At 38.0% G+C, this 15824-nt stretch overlaps 1 protein-coding gene across 1 annotated transcript in view; it reads right to left on the minus strand.

Annotated features, from left to right (window-relative positions):
• USP24 (ubiquitin specific peptidase 24) overlaps window positions 1–15824 on the minus strand; it is a gene marked incomplete at both ends in the record, with an annotated part of 62088 nt that overhangs the window by 16943 nt on the left and 29321 nt on the right. The window contains 24 exons of the mRNA XM_082003173.1: window positions 77–175; window positions 377–502; window positions 762–881; window positions 1335–1479; window positions 2772–2889; window positions 3192–3383; window positions 3739–3800; window positions 4654–4814; window positions 5588–5658; window positions 6191–6346; window positions 6637–6796; window positions 7738–7966; window positions 8122–8217; window positions 8986–9083; window positions 11360–11515; window positions 11799–11892; window positions 12040–12125; window positions 12768–12938; window positions 13020–13118; window positions 13531–13641; window positions 13813–13879; window positions 14507–14622; window positions 14817–14870; window positions 15025–15165. Coding sequence (XP_081859299.1) covers window positions 77–175; window positions 377–502; window positions 762–881; window positions 1335–1479; window positions 2772–2889; window positions 3192–3383; window positions 3739–3800; window positions 4654–4814; window positions 5588–5658; window positions 6191–6346; window positions 6637–6796; window positions 7738–7966; window positions 8122–8217; window positions 8986–9083; window positions 11360–11515; window positions 11799–11892; window positions 12040–12125; window positions 12768–12938; window positions 13020–13118; window positions 13531–13641; window positions 13813–13879; window positions 14507–14622; window positions 14817–14870; window positions 15025–15165 — 2928 coding nt within the window. The remainder of the gene's footprint in view (window positions 1–76; window positions 176–376; window positions 503–761; window positions 882–1334; window positions 1480–2771; window positions 2890–3191; window positions 3384–3738; window positions 3801–4653; window positions 4815–5587; window positions 5659–6190; window positions 6347–6636; window positions 6797–7737; window positions 7967–8121; window positions 8218–8985; window positions 9084–11359; window positions 11516–11798; window positions 11893–12039; window positions 12126–12767; window positions 12939–13019; window positions 13119–13530; window positions 13642–13812; window positions 13880–14506; window positions 14623–14816; window positions 14871–15024; window positions 15166–15824) is intronic.

Consider the following 15824-nt stretch of genomic DNA (forward strand, 5'->3'; position numbering starts at 1 on the left):
AAGAGCAAAGGAGAAAGACAGAAAAGGTACCAAGGAGATGCATATAAACAAGAAAAGAAATCCCTGAGGTTTTTACCTTGAGGTACTCATCCATTTGATCTATAAGACTCGTGAAGAACTCATAAGCATCCTGTTGCTCTCTAACGTAAAGTTCCTTATTCCACATCTTGAAAATCTATATAAAGTATAAATATATAAAGGTGCTTGCTACATACATGTATCACTAAAAGTTATTTTTTGAAATAGATTTGTTATTTTTACATGTTTTGACTTTTTGAAGTAGAACTTACTTATCTCTAGAAATTCTGCAATGAGAAAAGGCTGAATTACTTGTTAAGTAGGAAAGCTATATATTCTAAACAAAGAGATGTAATACCTTCCAAAAGTTCTCAGGTACATAATACTGTAGCTTGCTTTCCATCAAATGACCAAAAAGAGATTGAACTTGATAGAACACATTGTCATCTGGATTGTCTGTATCGTCATCAATGGAAAGCAAGGCCTGGAAGGAAATAAATAAGGTTATATTAAATTGGTTCCTGGAAAAACTATTACTCTAAGTTGTCACGACACACAGCACAACAACTTATAATTTATATATTTATTGTGTGTATATATTTATGTGCACACACATAAACACAGTTTTATTTTTATATTTTTAAACAATTCATTTAAACAATTCATCTGGTGCTAAGATGAACTTGCAGTTCAGGTGATGGTAATTCCAAAAAGAGGATTTTACTGGATGTTGAACCAATTACCTCTGGGAGACCAGGCTGCATATATAGCTGCTGGAAGACTGCATTCATGTAACAAGTAGCACCACCGTTCTTCAGTCCCACAAATCCTGAAATGGAGCGACTATCCACTGGTGGAAGATACTAGAATGACAAACACATTTTTTGTCCCCGTAAGTTATAAAAAGCATGAGACTCCAGCAACATGCTATAGCTTTTATAATCAGCTTTATATAAGCTGTAAAGAGCAATTTAATGTAAAACCAGGAACATAAATTATGAAAGACTGCAAGAGAGCTACATTTGGTCATTTATACATTTAACACTTTCCACGAAACTGCTAAAAATGGCCTAAAATGTATCTAAATAAAACTGGTGATATTTAGGAAATACTTCTTTCTTATCCAGATAATAACTGACAAAGATCACTGGAGTATTTGCTTCTGAGGAAGATCAAATGGGCATGCGTTTAGTCTTATCTGCTTTTTGTCATTTTAAATTGAAGACCATGGAAATTTCATGAATGGAGCAGTTAAGTAGATCATACACAGTACTCCAAACCATGCCAATACAAATCAAAAAAGGCTTCTTGCTTACATCAAACTCCTTGGTAAGTGCAGGGTCACACTGGTGATGCATAGAAAGTAGCTCTTTTGTAATAAGCTGGAGGTTGGAGGGTGAGCTATCAGCCAGCATCACTAACACTTCATAAGCAGCTAATCGGCTATCTGCTGTACTGCACCTAAAAAGAAAACCACATTTGCGATCTGTTTTGTAGATGACAATTATTTCTAATTCCAGAAAGCTGTATTACTCAGAACAAGGGACAATCAATGTTCAAAAGGAACACCTTAAATGATAAAACACTCCTGAGAGACTGCAGAGTACTACTTTTTCTTTCTTGGGGAAGGGGAACAAGGAAGAACCAAATCAGAAGAGCAGCACCAGGAACACTCCTTTAAATAAGCCTCCGTTACTGACATGGAGATACCTGTTGTTAACGTGTGTTCAGTAGTAAGGAAAAGTAGGTGCTCTAAAAAGAAGACAGAGAATTGCTTGTACATCTGAGGACAGACAGATATCCTCTATTGCTGTAACACCGATGGAGACATAATGACTTATTTACAGGGAGACAAGCTTTGAAAGAGCTAGACCAGATAACTTACTTGCTACAGGATATGACTTTTAGGTCTAAACTGTTCTAGACCAGTACAAAACACTTCTACTTAGCTCTCTTCAGTGGGTCAAACACACTAGCCCTTTCTTCTACAAGCCAAAGAAAAGGCTTTATTTACTTTAAGCAAACAAAAGAGCATGTTAGAGACGAACTGCAATGGAGCAAAGCTGGAGCAAAGCACTAAGATGTAGCAAGTCCCATTCAGTTCAGGGGTTGCTAAACGCTCCACTGGAACCTTCTTTAGGGTTTGTGGAAAGGCAGTGCAGATATGCCCAATCCAACTCCAACTGGCCAGTAAGCAATCCAGCTGCAACAGCACAAGACTCCACACCAGCTAATTTACCCACCCGTTCAGATATTGTATGGCAATAACACAAGGCAGGCATGACAGGAAAGAGAAAGCCCATTCTTTTTTCTCCAGTTGATATATTCTGGGCTATTATCAGCTATCTCAGGTGCAAGTAGACTTGCTCAGCATTAGCTTTTTACAAAATGCAGTTCTTTTGAAGGGAAAGAGCAGAACTTTTGAGATTCTCATTTACAAGTTAATTTCCTGTTCATGCTCCAATTTAGCCAACTTCCCAAGTGATGATGAGCTAAAGGAATACTCTTTGGACTCATGAAATCAGCACTCAGTTGTGCTTGCAGTTCATCATTGATCTAACAAAAGCACAGACTACCAAAGACTTTGGGTCACACAAAAACTTAGAAAAATGCTATTTGAACACTTATGTACGAAGTGTAGAAATGCTCCCACATTGGTGTTAAATCCTTGTATCTGTAGCCCCAGTAGTGTGACATTTGCATTCCTAAGATCTAGGATAAAACCCAACATAAACAAAAAACCCAATTTTTACTTTGGATGAAAGTCTTGCTGACTGATTGCAGCACTGCCTGCTGGAGAATGGCTATTCAGAATAATCCTGGATGCTCGGAAGAGGAAATCATCCAACAATGGCTTAATCAAAGATGAACCTGTAACACAGTAAGCCACATCTACTGTTAAATACTTATGTTATCATTGCAAATGTCAAAAGGTGTTCCGCAACAGCAAAATCACTTAATAGCACCATATCAACAAAACCCATATTCGAATACTTTATCAAGTGTCAGAGGTACAACAATGGTACTGCCAAGATTACTCCTTACAGCTCTGTACCACTTCTACTGATGTACTATAATGTCCTCACACGTACCGTCTACTGATGAAGTCATCTGTTCATGCTATGCAGAATTCACATTAGTCTAGTCACTTCAGAGTAAAAGGGAATACTTACCAACCATTTCCTTTTCTGCCCCACAAAGTGAAAGGAGAGTCTTGATGAGCCTTAAGTGTCCTGCTAACAGGATGTTATCAGCTTCACTAGTCTCACACTCAGCTGTGCGGTTGGGTTCAAAATTGTCTAGCCAAGTGATCTCATCTTCTAACATAGCAGCTGGGCTTATCTTTAGTTGTTCCATTTCCGACGCTGCAAGAGAAAAAGAAAATACAGAAAAATTAACAGCTCTATAAATGTAGACTATAAATACAATGAATTTCAAACAGTTTGGTAACGGTCTAGTTTCCCCCATAATGTGTACAAAGTATACTTTCCACAAAGGAACTAATCTCCCTTTCCAAAAGGAGTGAGCTGCCTTGCTCTTACTGAACGCCAAGAACAGTCCATGCCAGGCATTAACACAGGACAGCCAGCACACAGGCAGGCCACATAGAGTTCATGGTGTAGTAACCCCTCTGTGAAGGCAATTCTACATCTTCTCTACAGATGACAGACATGCTTGGAAGCTGCAATCAGAATGACATGTGTGCCTGTACATACTTACATGTGAGGTCATCCAATAACTGACATCTCAGGTCAAAATACTCTGTACACTGGGACAAAAGCCTGAAACAGGTACAAACAGAAGAAATGTTTAATTTAAAACAGAAACTTTTTTCTAGTCAGTTGCTTTTAAGGCCTGTGTGCCCTGTCTGTCTAATCCAAAATAGCATAGCTACCTAGGTATGCTTCTGCATGCACACACTGCAGCTTTAAAACAAATTCCTTCCCAACACCTACTTCTGAGTGTTATGAATAACATTTAATCCAGCTTTCTTCTTTCACCTCATAACAATTTCAGTTATCAGACGATGATAAAACATGTTTTAACTTCCTGGTTACTCCTCTATTCAGATTCCTCTAGAAATTGTTGCTTAAAGTTACTGTTAAATTAAACCACCTTTGGCCAGCCAGGGACAAGTTCACAGGACTAACACCTACAGTCTTTACAGGTGTAATGGGTGACATAAGCAACAAGAAATCAGGTGAAGTCATGGGTCCAGACATCTCTGGAAAGGCTGGAGCCTTTAGGATTGGTTTCTCATCTGGATTTATGTGATACTATCAAATAAATTCAATGTTACTGTCATACATCCCATCACACAGGATTCCAGCTGGGTTCTGACTGCCATGACTACATCCTAGAAAGAGCAGGCCTATTTAGCAATTACCACCTCTCGAACTGGAAGTCAAATCAGGTGAACTGTAAGAATTCATAGAGAAAGAGTTGTACCTTGAGAATTCAGCTTTATTTCCCTTCAGTTTACATACTTCCAAAAATTATCCGGGGCTTGACAGGGATGTCTGCTTTTCGACAGACTTGCAAAGTGCTAATCCCTTGTGCCTCAGAGCTTCCACAGCACTACTCATTTAAAAATGTGATGTATTTGCTTCCTCAGTAAACACGCATCTTACTGACCTCTGGTTGATTCCTCTCATGATGCTGGTTGGTGACCAAAGAGGCAGCTGGGCACCGAGAACAACACTCAGGAGAAACTGGTTTGGCTTTTGTACATCTGGGTGAGCTGATGTGTCTGTCTGACTAAGGGTGTACAACTGGTCACAGGCAACACGACGAATCTGAAACAGTGTCATTGTCAAACACCAGCAGTTGCTCAAAGGTTGCAAAAAAATAGATTTCTAATAAAACAGAAGTGTAACGTAAAAAAAATATACATTTAAAAGCTTGTGTAAACCAGACTATGAGCTCTGCACCCACCAGCCAGGGTTTCTCCTTTATAGGGATTTAGCAATCCACTTTCATCCCTGAGCTAAAAGCTCTGATGCTTTATTAACCACAGATTATAAATTCAGGTAAGAGGGAAAAGATACAACGACTTCATGCAAAATATGAGATCCAATGAAATGAAGCAAGTGTGACTTGAAAATCTCTAGATTTTAGACTATCCAGAATAATCTTAAATCAGAACGAATGAATTTTAGGAGGGTTCTGACATTTGGAAGAATTTTTCCAAAGTTCAGAAGAGTCCATTAAATCTTACCCAAATCTTTTGAGACGAAAGTTACTTGGAACTTTCCCTAAAGTACCAGTTTTACAGAATTTGTCTCACCAAACACCAAAATGAGAGTATTTTCTTTAGACCAGCCATAGCACAGTCCTGTGCGCCTCATGGATTAAACAAGCCTAAAGAATGTAATACTTCAGCAATTTCTATCAACACATCACTAGATACTGGAATTACTAACAATTATACAAAGGTTATTCATTCAAATAGAAAAAACTGTGGGAATATTTGTAATGAACAATTTTATCTTCAGACCATATTAAATGATCAAAGTGTACACATTTCAGAAGTATAACATGTAAGAAGTTTTCACAGAAAGACACTCACCTCAGCACTTGGTGATCCAAGCAGAATGTCAACGATGAAATCGGCAACACAAGGCAAATTGTAAAAAGATCCTAGAACAGAAGAGTACCAGGCTATCTTGTTAAAAATAATAATTTAAAATAAGTCAGTACAGTCTTGCATTAAAATACCATAGGACCTAGAGGGCATCCCCCCATCAACAGTGACAAGCAGTAACGACTATTTGCCTATTTCCCCACCTCCTTCCCTCACCAGAGACTGGCACCTCATTGTAACAGCATTTTCCTTCACCTTCTACCTCCAGCAGTGTTTACACTTCCTGTACACACTAAACACTAGCTATGCAAACAATAGCACTTACAGAATTACATACTTCAAAGCCAGCGCAAATATTTATATACTGGCAGTAAGTCAGCTTTCCCAAAACATTTCACTAAGACACAGCACTACATGCCTTGTTTCATGCCACCTGTTCTTCAGTCCTGGAAAAACACACTTGTATTTTTTAAATGAAATTTTGTGTTTTTAACTTGAGCTGTCTCAGCTTACAAAGCTAGAAGTTTCTCATGTTTTTTTCGTACTCATCTGTCTCCAAATAGTGAGTAATCCAATTCTATTTCATACCCAGTTGCTGACTGCGTAGCTGAAGGCAGGTTACTAAGAGAGACAAGGCTTCTCCAGCGATCAGAGCATCTTTGGTGGATACGGACTGCTGTCTCACACAGATACCCGCGTGCAGCGCAGTTGGCTCTCCTTCGCTTCCTGTACTGCAATTACTTCCTGCATTATAAGAAATGAATGAGTGCTGTAATGCATTACAATTTTCAGATGTTTTCAGCTTCTCATCAGTTCTCTGCAATTTAAAAAACTTCAAATGCCCTGTCTCCAAAAGCCACATGAATGTACAGCATTTTGCTCAGATTTGTATAATTCAATCGTACAACATCCTGAGTTGGAAGGGACCCAAGAAGATCATAGAGTCCAACTCCAATGAATTCAGCTTTAAGCTTCAAAAGTGTCCAATTAAGAATAAACCAAACACTTTTTTTAGATTTTTTTAGTTAACCCACCTGAGCTGCTAAGTCTGTTTCGAATCCCAGCAGGAAATAAAGTGTTGCTCTCTTTTATTGGCTGACTACTTCCCACGAGGTCCAGTCGTCCTGCAGCAGCAGCCCAAGAGAGTCGCATGAAGCAAGCCACTGTGGAAGTGAAATCATTCACCTCCATAGTCTGAAGGAACAAGAAACAGCAGTTACTTCTGTGATGTTCCACAGCCTTTGTTAATCATAGGGATAAGGAATGTATCTTCTGGATCATGTCAAATTGACATTTGGATTTGTTTTCCTCACTCTTCTCTAAGCAGGCTCAATGATACAAGAGCCTTTTTGTTCCCAAGGAGACATGTTGCTCTCTTAATAGGAGGTAGTTAGTTTTCAAATTCTCCGCTAGGGTAGACACCCTTTTCACTTATCTGGAGTTAGGCATGCTGATTTCAATCATATTGATCTGTTTGGGAAGCACTGCCAAAGAACCTAACATAGCATATCCATTAGCTATGAAGTTTCGTTTAATGGGACTCAACTTTCAAATGGGTTGAGTTCTTGTCAGATTAAATTGTTTTAGTAAATAGCCACTCTCAGATTAATTACACTGACATGCCTATAAACAGGAAAATAGCATTTTCTTAAAGTATTAAAACTAAAAATTTCCTTCTTCCCAGGGTACCATCAAGCAAATTTAATTTTTAATGAGCTATTTGAAACAAAAAACTTGCCCAAAAATTTCTAATTCAAAGAAACATGGACTATAAGCCACAAGTTGAAGCAGGAACTTTCTCCTTTCTATTCACAGAAAATTTACAAGAATAAGATCTTAGAGTTAAGCGTGACTGAAAATAAATCGTAAGTAAGATTCCTGTATAGATCTATTTCTGGTAAGCACTTTTGGGGTACTGCTTGTCTTTGTACTGCCAAAATAATTTCTGAGACTATGTTAAAATTCAAATCAAGATCAGGATGAGAGACTGATGGTCAAGATTTTCAGAGGCTTTTAAATGAAGCCTGGGCAGGAACCTGTATAAAAGGTAGACTTTTGATTAAAAATCCACAAGTTAAAGCTGTCACTGGAGACGACACAGCTACATCACCATAAATCATCAAAGACTTCCTTACTTGTATGGCAACTCTTGCTGCTGGTATGATTTCTTCTACCCTAATGGAGGATCTATCAGACACAGAGAGCTGTCGGTAGGATGACTTCTCAGGTGTTCCACAAATGGACATCTGCCTACTTGCTTGTCGGCTGACATTACGGAAGGGGCGTGAAGACAATGCTTCTACCCCATCTTTAATGAAATCCTCATCCAGTAAGGTAGGCATTGTCTGGCCAACGAGCAAGAACCTACATTCACAGAGAAAAAACATCAGGCTTATTTTTGAATGTTCACAGCAAACGAATGAAATAGAACTCAAAGTATTAATTAATCTTAAATATTACAAGCTGCACTCTCAAAGCCAAGGAAGAGGCACTTTCTCTAATGAAAGGCAACTACATACCTTGCAAGTTGCAGACAGATGGAATAGACTCCCTGTCTTGTTTCATAGTCTACTTCTGATGGGATGGAATCTCTCTGCATCACATTCACCACCAAACTTAAAAACAAATCAGTAAGACTCCGTTTGAAAATGTTTTACGTTAGGAGAGAGCAGCAATTAATTTATCTCTATCCTTCCCTCCTCCTATTCAGTCAGCTGAGTGCCAGTTAAAACTGCCAAACTGGCATCTCTGGAGACTAACATCCCCATTTTTCTCTCCTACACCTACAGATGGAAACTTTCTGCTCCTGCTGGAAAATACTTCAGGATCTACGGGCCAGGGTGGTGGTGGATAGAATTACTGAGAGCAACATATACTTGATAAACCTGACATAAGCACAAGCAGAATTGCCAGGTTTTCCAAAGCACTCACACTGTGCCTCAACTTTATCTGAAAGGTCTGAATTCTGGAGGCTGTAAAATTTAAAGCATGATCTATGGTTTGACTGCTTAAAATGTCCACTAGTATCTATACAGGACATAGCATAATGTATACACTTGCAAATTTGAACTGAACACTTAAATGCTAACTATCCAAATATCAACTACCTTAGTTTTTAAAAGCTACACTTCACAAGCTTATCTGTACCTAACTTTATTTTGGGATTTAACAACAACATGTATTCTGTTACGTTACTATGGCAGTTACAAGTAGCTTTTCAGACACTGGATAATGAAAAAAAACTGCTTTGGGTTGATTTTTTTTCTTCTCTGAAAAAGAAGCTGACAGGTGTACTAGTGTGCTATAGTGTGGAAATCGGAAATCACACAGAACCGCTCACTAAATGAAGTGTTATAAATTGAGTCAAAATTTTGAAATCTAACCTCAAACCTCCTGCTCTGAGGAAGTTTTCACAGAATGACTTGGCACAGTTTCTTGCCATTTCATCGTCTGCAGTTGGCATCAACTTGGAGCTCAGTACCTAAAATAAATGAATAAATAAGCATCCATACCTGCCCCCGCTTAGTTTTCTTTATCTGCTGAAGGTTAAAAGTATAACAGGAAAAAAATCCACTGCAAATGAAGCAATTAACATTACACTTACATGAAGCTGTAGTCAGTAAAGAGAAATCACATTAAAAATATTCAGGACAACTATGGCTATTACAGATATTTATTCTGTATCAGAGGGCTTTTTTTTCTCATTGCAGCTTACTTGTTAAAGGAAATGATAATGTCCATACTCTAGTACATGAAATGTTTCCTTCAGGCTCAGCTGGTGCTCCTGAAGAGCCCAAATCCTTCTCCCTTCTGGATTTTCAGTTGACAGTATTCCATAAAACACCCTACGGAGGGCTTACTTATTGATTCATGCCTTCTGAAACATAACTGTAATTGCTATTATTGTTGTTTTCTTCTAAAAAAACAGCAATATTTTTTCAATAAAACAGCACTAAACTTCACAGAATGCAATTATGCTCAGAAACATGGCCATAAGGAAGTCTGCGGTCTCTGCAGGTCAGATCTCATGTACATTTATAATCAGTTTAACTTCGTTTTATATAAAGAAAAAACAACACAACACCCAAACAGGCAGAAAAACCCCGGCCCTTCCCAAAACCCCAGAAAACTCCCAGAAGTTATCTCCTTTCTTGAAAAGTCTCTTTGGCATGTACAGCCAACAATGCTGCACATGGGAAAACAAAACACATCTTTTCCAGGTTCACAGGTCAGAAGAATGGTTTACAGAGTTCCAACACTGCATGATATAACCCTGAACATCTGCAACATTTAATTTTCATCTCTTTTATATGCTCTGCAAGTTTCCGGTGCAGAGTTTTTCAGAAAGCAGTTCAGACTGGTTCCCGTATTTTCAACAGAACACCAGTTAAAAAAACCCCACATCATCCTTTCCCTGACAGAAATCATCTTCCAACTGGTTTGACTGGACTTGAGGAACGAGTCCACTCACATAACCTACGTATCTAATCCAATTTACTATTTCTCATCCCTTGCCAGTAAAGCAAGCCATTTATTACTTACTTTTATTATTTTCTCTAGCACAGAAGCAGCAGATAACTGTCTTGTCATACTGTAATATAACCTGCCAGTTCAACAAGATATCCTTGCTGTGATATGCTAAACCATTTGCTTTCAGTTGTAGAACTTGTCTACATATTTCAAAAACACCATCAAATACCTTTCATTCCAGCTGTACAGAAAAGGGGGAATCCTAATGCTGCAGTGTGATGACAGTGTAGAAGACAAAGAGCTAACATTAGACTGCAGAAACCCAAAAGGAAAGCAACTACAAGATAATTCCTACAGTAATCTTGGCACACACCAGGAATGAAAGAGAATAATTTTGACCACTGTTTTTGAAGCTGCTGGCAACCAGTCCTCCAAGTTGTTTAAACCATATTTATAATGAGTCCTTATAAACGGTGGGACCTACGAGTAGAACTAAAATTTGTCCAGCTTCCTAGACTGTGCAGATTAGTGTCCTAACGACAACACCAGCTGAACTCTCTTAACTCTTTAAAATACATGCACTGAACTTTTGGAAAGAACCTTTTTACAGGGTCCAATACAGTGTTTGGCTAAAGGATATAGTCAGGAGAATACTTAGGGGTAAAAAAAAATTGTATGGATTCCATACACTTTACATGCACAGCTAAAACAGGCCAGAAGCTTCTGGGTAAAAGCCCTGCACATTTGGATAATGAAAATTCTTCACAGTGGAATGCTTCTCAAAAATATTCCTCCTCAGCATTTACAGACAGAATATGGTAGACTTTTATAGGAGGGAAGTTAGCATTCTTTTTCTTTCAAACTAAATTGAACAAACTCAATCAAACTTAAAAATTAGCGGGAGCTGTTGTTTAAAAAGCCACGGGTTTTTTTTGTTAATGCATACTCAAAGTCACACACTCAGAGTTTCTGGAGATTCAAGCAGGAATTTTACGTAAACAGTAAGGCCTTTGATGTTTCTTTGCTCCTCTCCACTTCAGAATATTCCTTCCACCTTGCAAATCACAAAAAGAGGGGCCTGGCTTCACAGTAAAGTCTCTAAACAGGAAGTTTTTACCCCTTTTGTTCTATGTAGAATTTATCACATACACAAAACCAGACTATGACATGATATTTGCATTTTGCGTAACGCCCCTGTCATGGTGGACTCCTGCTCAGGAAACTTAGAACTCCTTAAACCTTAGTGCTTAGAAACACAAGTTGAAAGAAGTACATTTCTTTTCTTACCTCTAAATTGTAGAGCACTCTGAAGGTGGACATGCCTGGAGCAAAAGATCTGAAAAGACTTTCTAGTATTGAACTAGCACTGGGCTGATGTTGGTGTTTTGAAGACAAGGATGGTGATTTTGAAGACTGAGAACTTGATTCTGATAGCAGTGTTTTCTAGGAAGAGTAAGCCACAGAAGAAATATTTTGAGACTATCACATTTTGTTGTGATTGGCAATACATTCCCTATAATCTCTGTACTAACCCCCTTGCCTCCAGATGCTTGGAAATAAGTCAATAATCCTTAACAAGAGCATTATTTTGCAATTGTTTCAAACCCTTCCCAGATTATAATCTGACAGGGAATTTAAGAAACCTGGTAGTTTTCTAACTAGTAGTAATAACAAACAAAATCCTGTTTGTTAAGATCACCAAGATTAGTTATTATTTAATCCCTACCTTCCTCCCCAGGGAATCAAGCTGATCAAGAGCCTCCTGAATAGCTGGGTCAGTGGGAATCAAGAGCAGAAGCTTCCTCACTCGCAGTGTTATCCTGAAAAGTTATCAGAAGTTACTTGTGCAAAATAGGGCTCAGCTCACTGTGGCCTGGTGGATGCCTACACACTGCAAAGTAAGTAGCTATTTAAACTTTGCAGCAGGAGCATTTCTTCAATATTTAATAACCATTTAGTTTGCTTACCTTGGCTCCTCCAGATTGGCAAGCTGGTAAAGCATATCGAACACATTACACACGAGAGCCATGACTACTCCAGGGAGGGATTTCTCCTGAGAATTAAGCAGAAATACAAAGGTCTTTTTCTCCCCTCTCTGTTGCAAATAATTTAAGAGAGCTCTTCACTGAAAAAACTGACCCAGATGCCAACCTGGCCCATAGAAATCCCAGCTACTTTCTACACTGAGACAACATTTGAATTTTTACATTACCCCGTTTCCCTTTTAACAATAAATTTTTGAAGTCAACTGTTAGGTAGGGCTGACATGCAAAGCAGACCAGGAGTGGTCGGAGCACATGAGTTGAAGATTCTTAGTTTATTTTCATACTGCAGCTCTATTAATAGTGGAAATCTGGAAATCTCTCCCCCTGACAAATATACCATCTCAAAATTAAATCAGATAGGTCTTGTTTAAAAGACCCTGTAGATATTCATAAACATCAAGCAGGCTACAACAGGTGACAGAATGCAGATCATAAAGTCCAATCTCCATGCATAAGGCAATTGCGTGTTTAAACGCTTTGTTTCAATTGCAGTTGGAAAGCAAAATCAGATTACAGAAGAGTAGATACTCAAACTGATGTGAACGGCTTATGTCTCATCTTACTGTATCTCTTCTACCCCAGCTGTGTCTCCCCCAACTACCTTCTTCCAGGAAAAATCTGAGGGAAGGTTTCAGGCTATTACACTGTACCTGTTCCATTGCATAGGATGAACTAAACACACTGCCGCTGTTGCTGGAACTGGTTGAGGAATCTGCAGAGCTCCCTGATGGAGTCCCACTTCCTGATGTTTTTACTGTAAGGACTTGCTCATCAGAGAAGCCCAGTTGGTGGAGCAGTTTCTGATCTTTGTTTACGGTTAGCTGCAAGAAAATATGAAATTGAGTCTCTTTTCCAGAACTAAATGGTAAATAAAGAGTAAGTGTTTTTTGTAGTTAACATACCAGGCTGTCATTGGCAAATATCTGTATATTATCCACAGGTGAATTCAACATCTTTGATATCTTCCACCTGACACTCCCTACAGTTTCATTGCTATGAGCCTGTAAAATTAAACGACACTGGTTCAGTAAGTCTGCTCAGGCAGTAAATTCTAAGAGAAAAAAAAAAAAAAAAGAAAAATCTTCCATTAAAGTCTTCTTGCTCCTCTGCATTGGGTGGTAAAAGTATTGTCCACAAAAGAGACTGACGAGGTAGGACAGCAGCAGCAAAGCTCCATCACTAATAGTAAGCAAACAACTTCTTTCTCCCACCCCAGAATGATGCTCAAAATACATTTAGTCTACAGACACTTCCATTACAGTAGCCTTACACACACTTTTAACATTTTCAAATAGAGTTTTCAAGTTGACTGGAGTCCTTAAAACCAGCTTACTTGTTCAGTCCAGGCATCAAAAAGCCCAAGAGTAGCTATGTGATCAACACCGGTTGCACAGGCAACCTATGCACACATACCTCTATGGTGAAGGTATCTTTGGTAGACTCATACGTAACATTAAGTGTTAAAAGATGTCCATGGAAAGAGGCACCATGAGGTAGAATAGTTCGGGGAACAGAGTAAAGGTCCTACAGGAAGAGAATGATGACAATAAATACTACCCTTGAAAACAAAGACATTGCTATGATGGTATATAACAAAGTTACTAGAGTTGCATAGATTTAAATAACTTTTACTATTTTTAATGATGTTGGAAGTTGTGTTCTTAGCCTTGCCTGGTAAGAAACTACATATCTTACCTCTATTGTTATCACATAACGCTCTGCCAACAGCAGCAGTCTCTCAATTATTACAAGTTTAGTTGACCTAGAGATAAACATTGAAAACAAGAGTAACTTGTCTCAGAGATTAATCTTCAACACCCACGGGTAACTACCATGCATTAGCTGTTTTCAAATACAACTCCTTAAACTTGGAGTTAATTCAGTCAAAATTAACTAGGAAAACAGGCCAAGAAGATTGCATTATACTACTTGAGCTGTAGCCAGCTTCAGAAGAAGCTTCATGTTTCTAAAGGTCACCGCACTTGCATATTTAGACTACACACATTTAGGTATGCGTAAATTAAGGTAGAGAATGAAAAATCATCCTTTTCTCTCCCAATTAAAAAATAAAAACAAACCCCACTGCCCCCAAAATACTACATGACTAATAGGCTGGTAACAGTCTGCGGGTTTTTTGTGGCTTTTTTTGTTTGTTTGGTTTTGGCTTTTAGGGGGTTGGTGAGGGTTTTTGTTTTTAAGAAAAAACAACCCACAGGTTTTTCAAAGTCTCTTTGGAACTCAAATTGCATTGTAATTGGAATACTCAGTTGAGAAACCACCAGACTATACAACTACCAATATTAAGAATTTTAATTAGCACTCAATCATGTGGGAAGCAGCTGGAAGCAAATGTCTACTGCCATATTTATTCTTTTAAAGGCAGGCCTACCTGTAAGGAGACTGAACTGATGTTGCTACTGTAGGCATAGCAGTTGCTGTAAGCATTTTTGTAGCTCTTGTAACAGCATGCGTTAATGTTGGACCACCGAGTGCAGAGCTGGCTGCCTAGAATACAAAGCAGAGCGTTAAGTGCTGGTTTACATGGACAATTAGTAGGTTCCAGAGAGCTAAGAGGACAAGAAATACTTGTGGAAAAAAATTTTTTCTTTAATAGGATTATCATAGTCAATTATTCCAATTCTAAGATACAAAACTGAAAAAGGATGTTGATACAAGAACAATTAAAATTTGTCCTTTACCTCTAACCGTGTGTAGCAATCAGCAATGAATTTCTTGTGCAGTGATACTGAATCCTAAAGATAAAATGTACAAGTGAATTAGAACTTAAACCAAAATCATGGGAATTACTCACGAACTGACAGAGCACAACAAATTACACATTTTAACATGCGAAGTATCAAGACACGATGAATGTCAAAGCACTTCCATGTACAAATACATGCCTACCTTTTTCAACCTAGGAGTTAGATTAATATAGCTGTAATTTATTATCAATTGAATAGCTTCATTGGCAATTTCTTCATCAGGTGACTCCATTGCAATCTTCCAAATGAAATCCATTCCTATTAATTCCAGTTTTTCTACACTCTACACAAGAACGAACAATAGTAAAACATTACTGGATTTCTTACACAACAGTGAGTTGAAACACAGGAACAAAACCGTCTTCCATCTGTCAGATAAGCACCTTTTGACTGAACCTTAAAAATTTTCTTTTCCAACACACTGCCAAGCTTTGGCACAGTGCAAAGAGAAATCAATACCTGCGGATTTGTATATTTATACTAGAAAAAATTTAATTTGTTTACAGGTGGATAAACAAGTTCCAAAGAACATTCTCAGTCAAGCCAACTGAAAAATTAAAAACTTCAAAAGCATGGAGAAATTTAATCAGGCACGGAATTTGTTTCACAAAGGTCAACATGGTAAATAACCACATAATAAACCATCACAAAACCTACTACGATACTTGGCAAAAAATTATGCATTTGAAGTAAGGTAACTTTCTGTGATAAAGATCTAAAATGCCTATGGAAAACTACTTAACATATAACCATTAATTTAACAAAAATATTGAAGGACCATAGAGTTAAAAAATTATTATAAGTTAGATTTTGAATATAAGCCTAAATCTCTTGTAAAGAAAAAGAGAAGTTATTTCCCTGCTAGGGAGAAGCAAAAAATGCACACTGGAATTCATGATTTTTGATAAAAAAGTAGTCCACTCATTTCCTCTGGCAAAGTTT

Source organism: Phaethon aethereus, assembly GCF_964289735.1.
Source record: "Phaethon aethereus genome assembly, chromosome: 8".
Taxonomy (NCBI): domain Eukaryota; kingdom Metazoa; phylum Chordata; class Aves; order Phaethontiformes; family Phaethontidae; genus Phaethon; species Phaethon aethereus.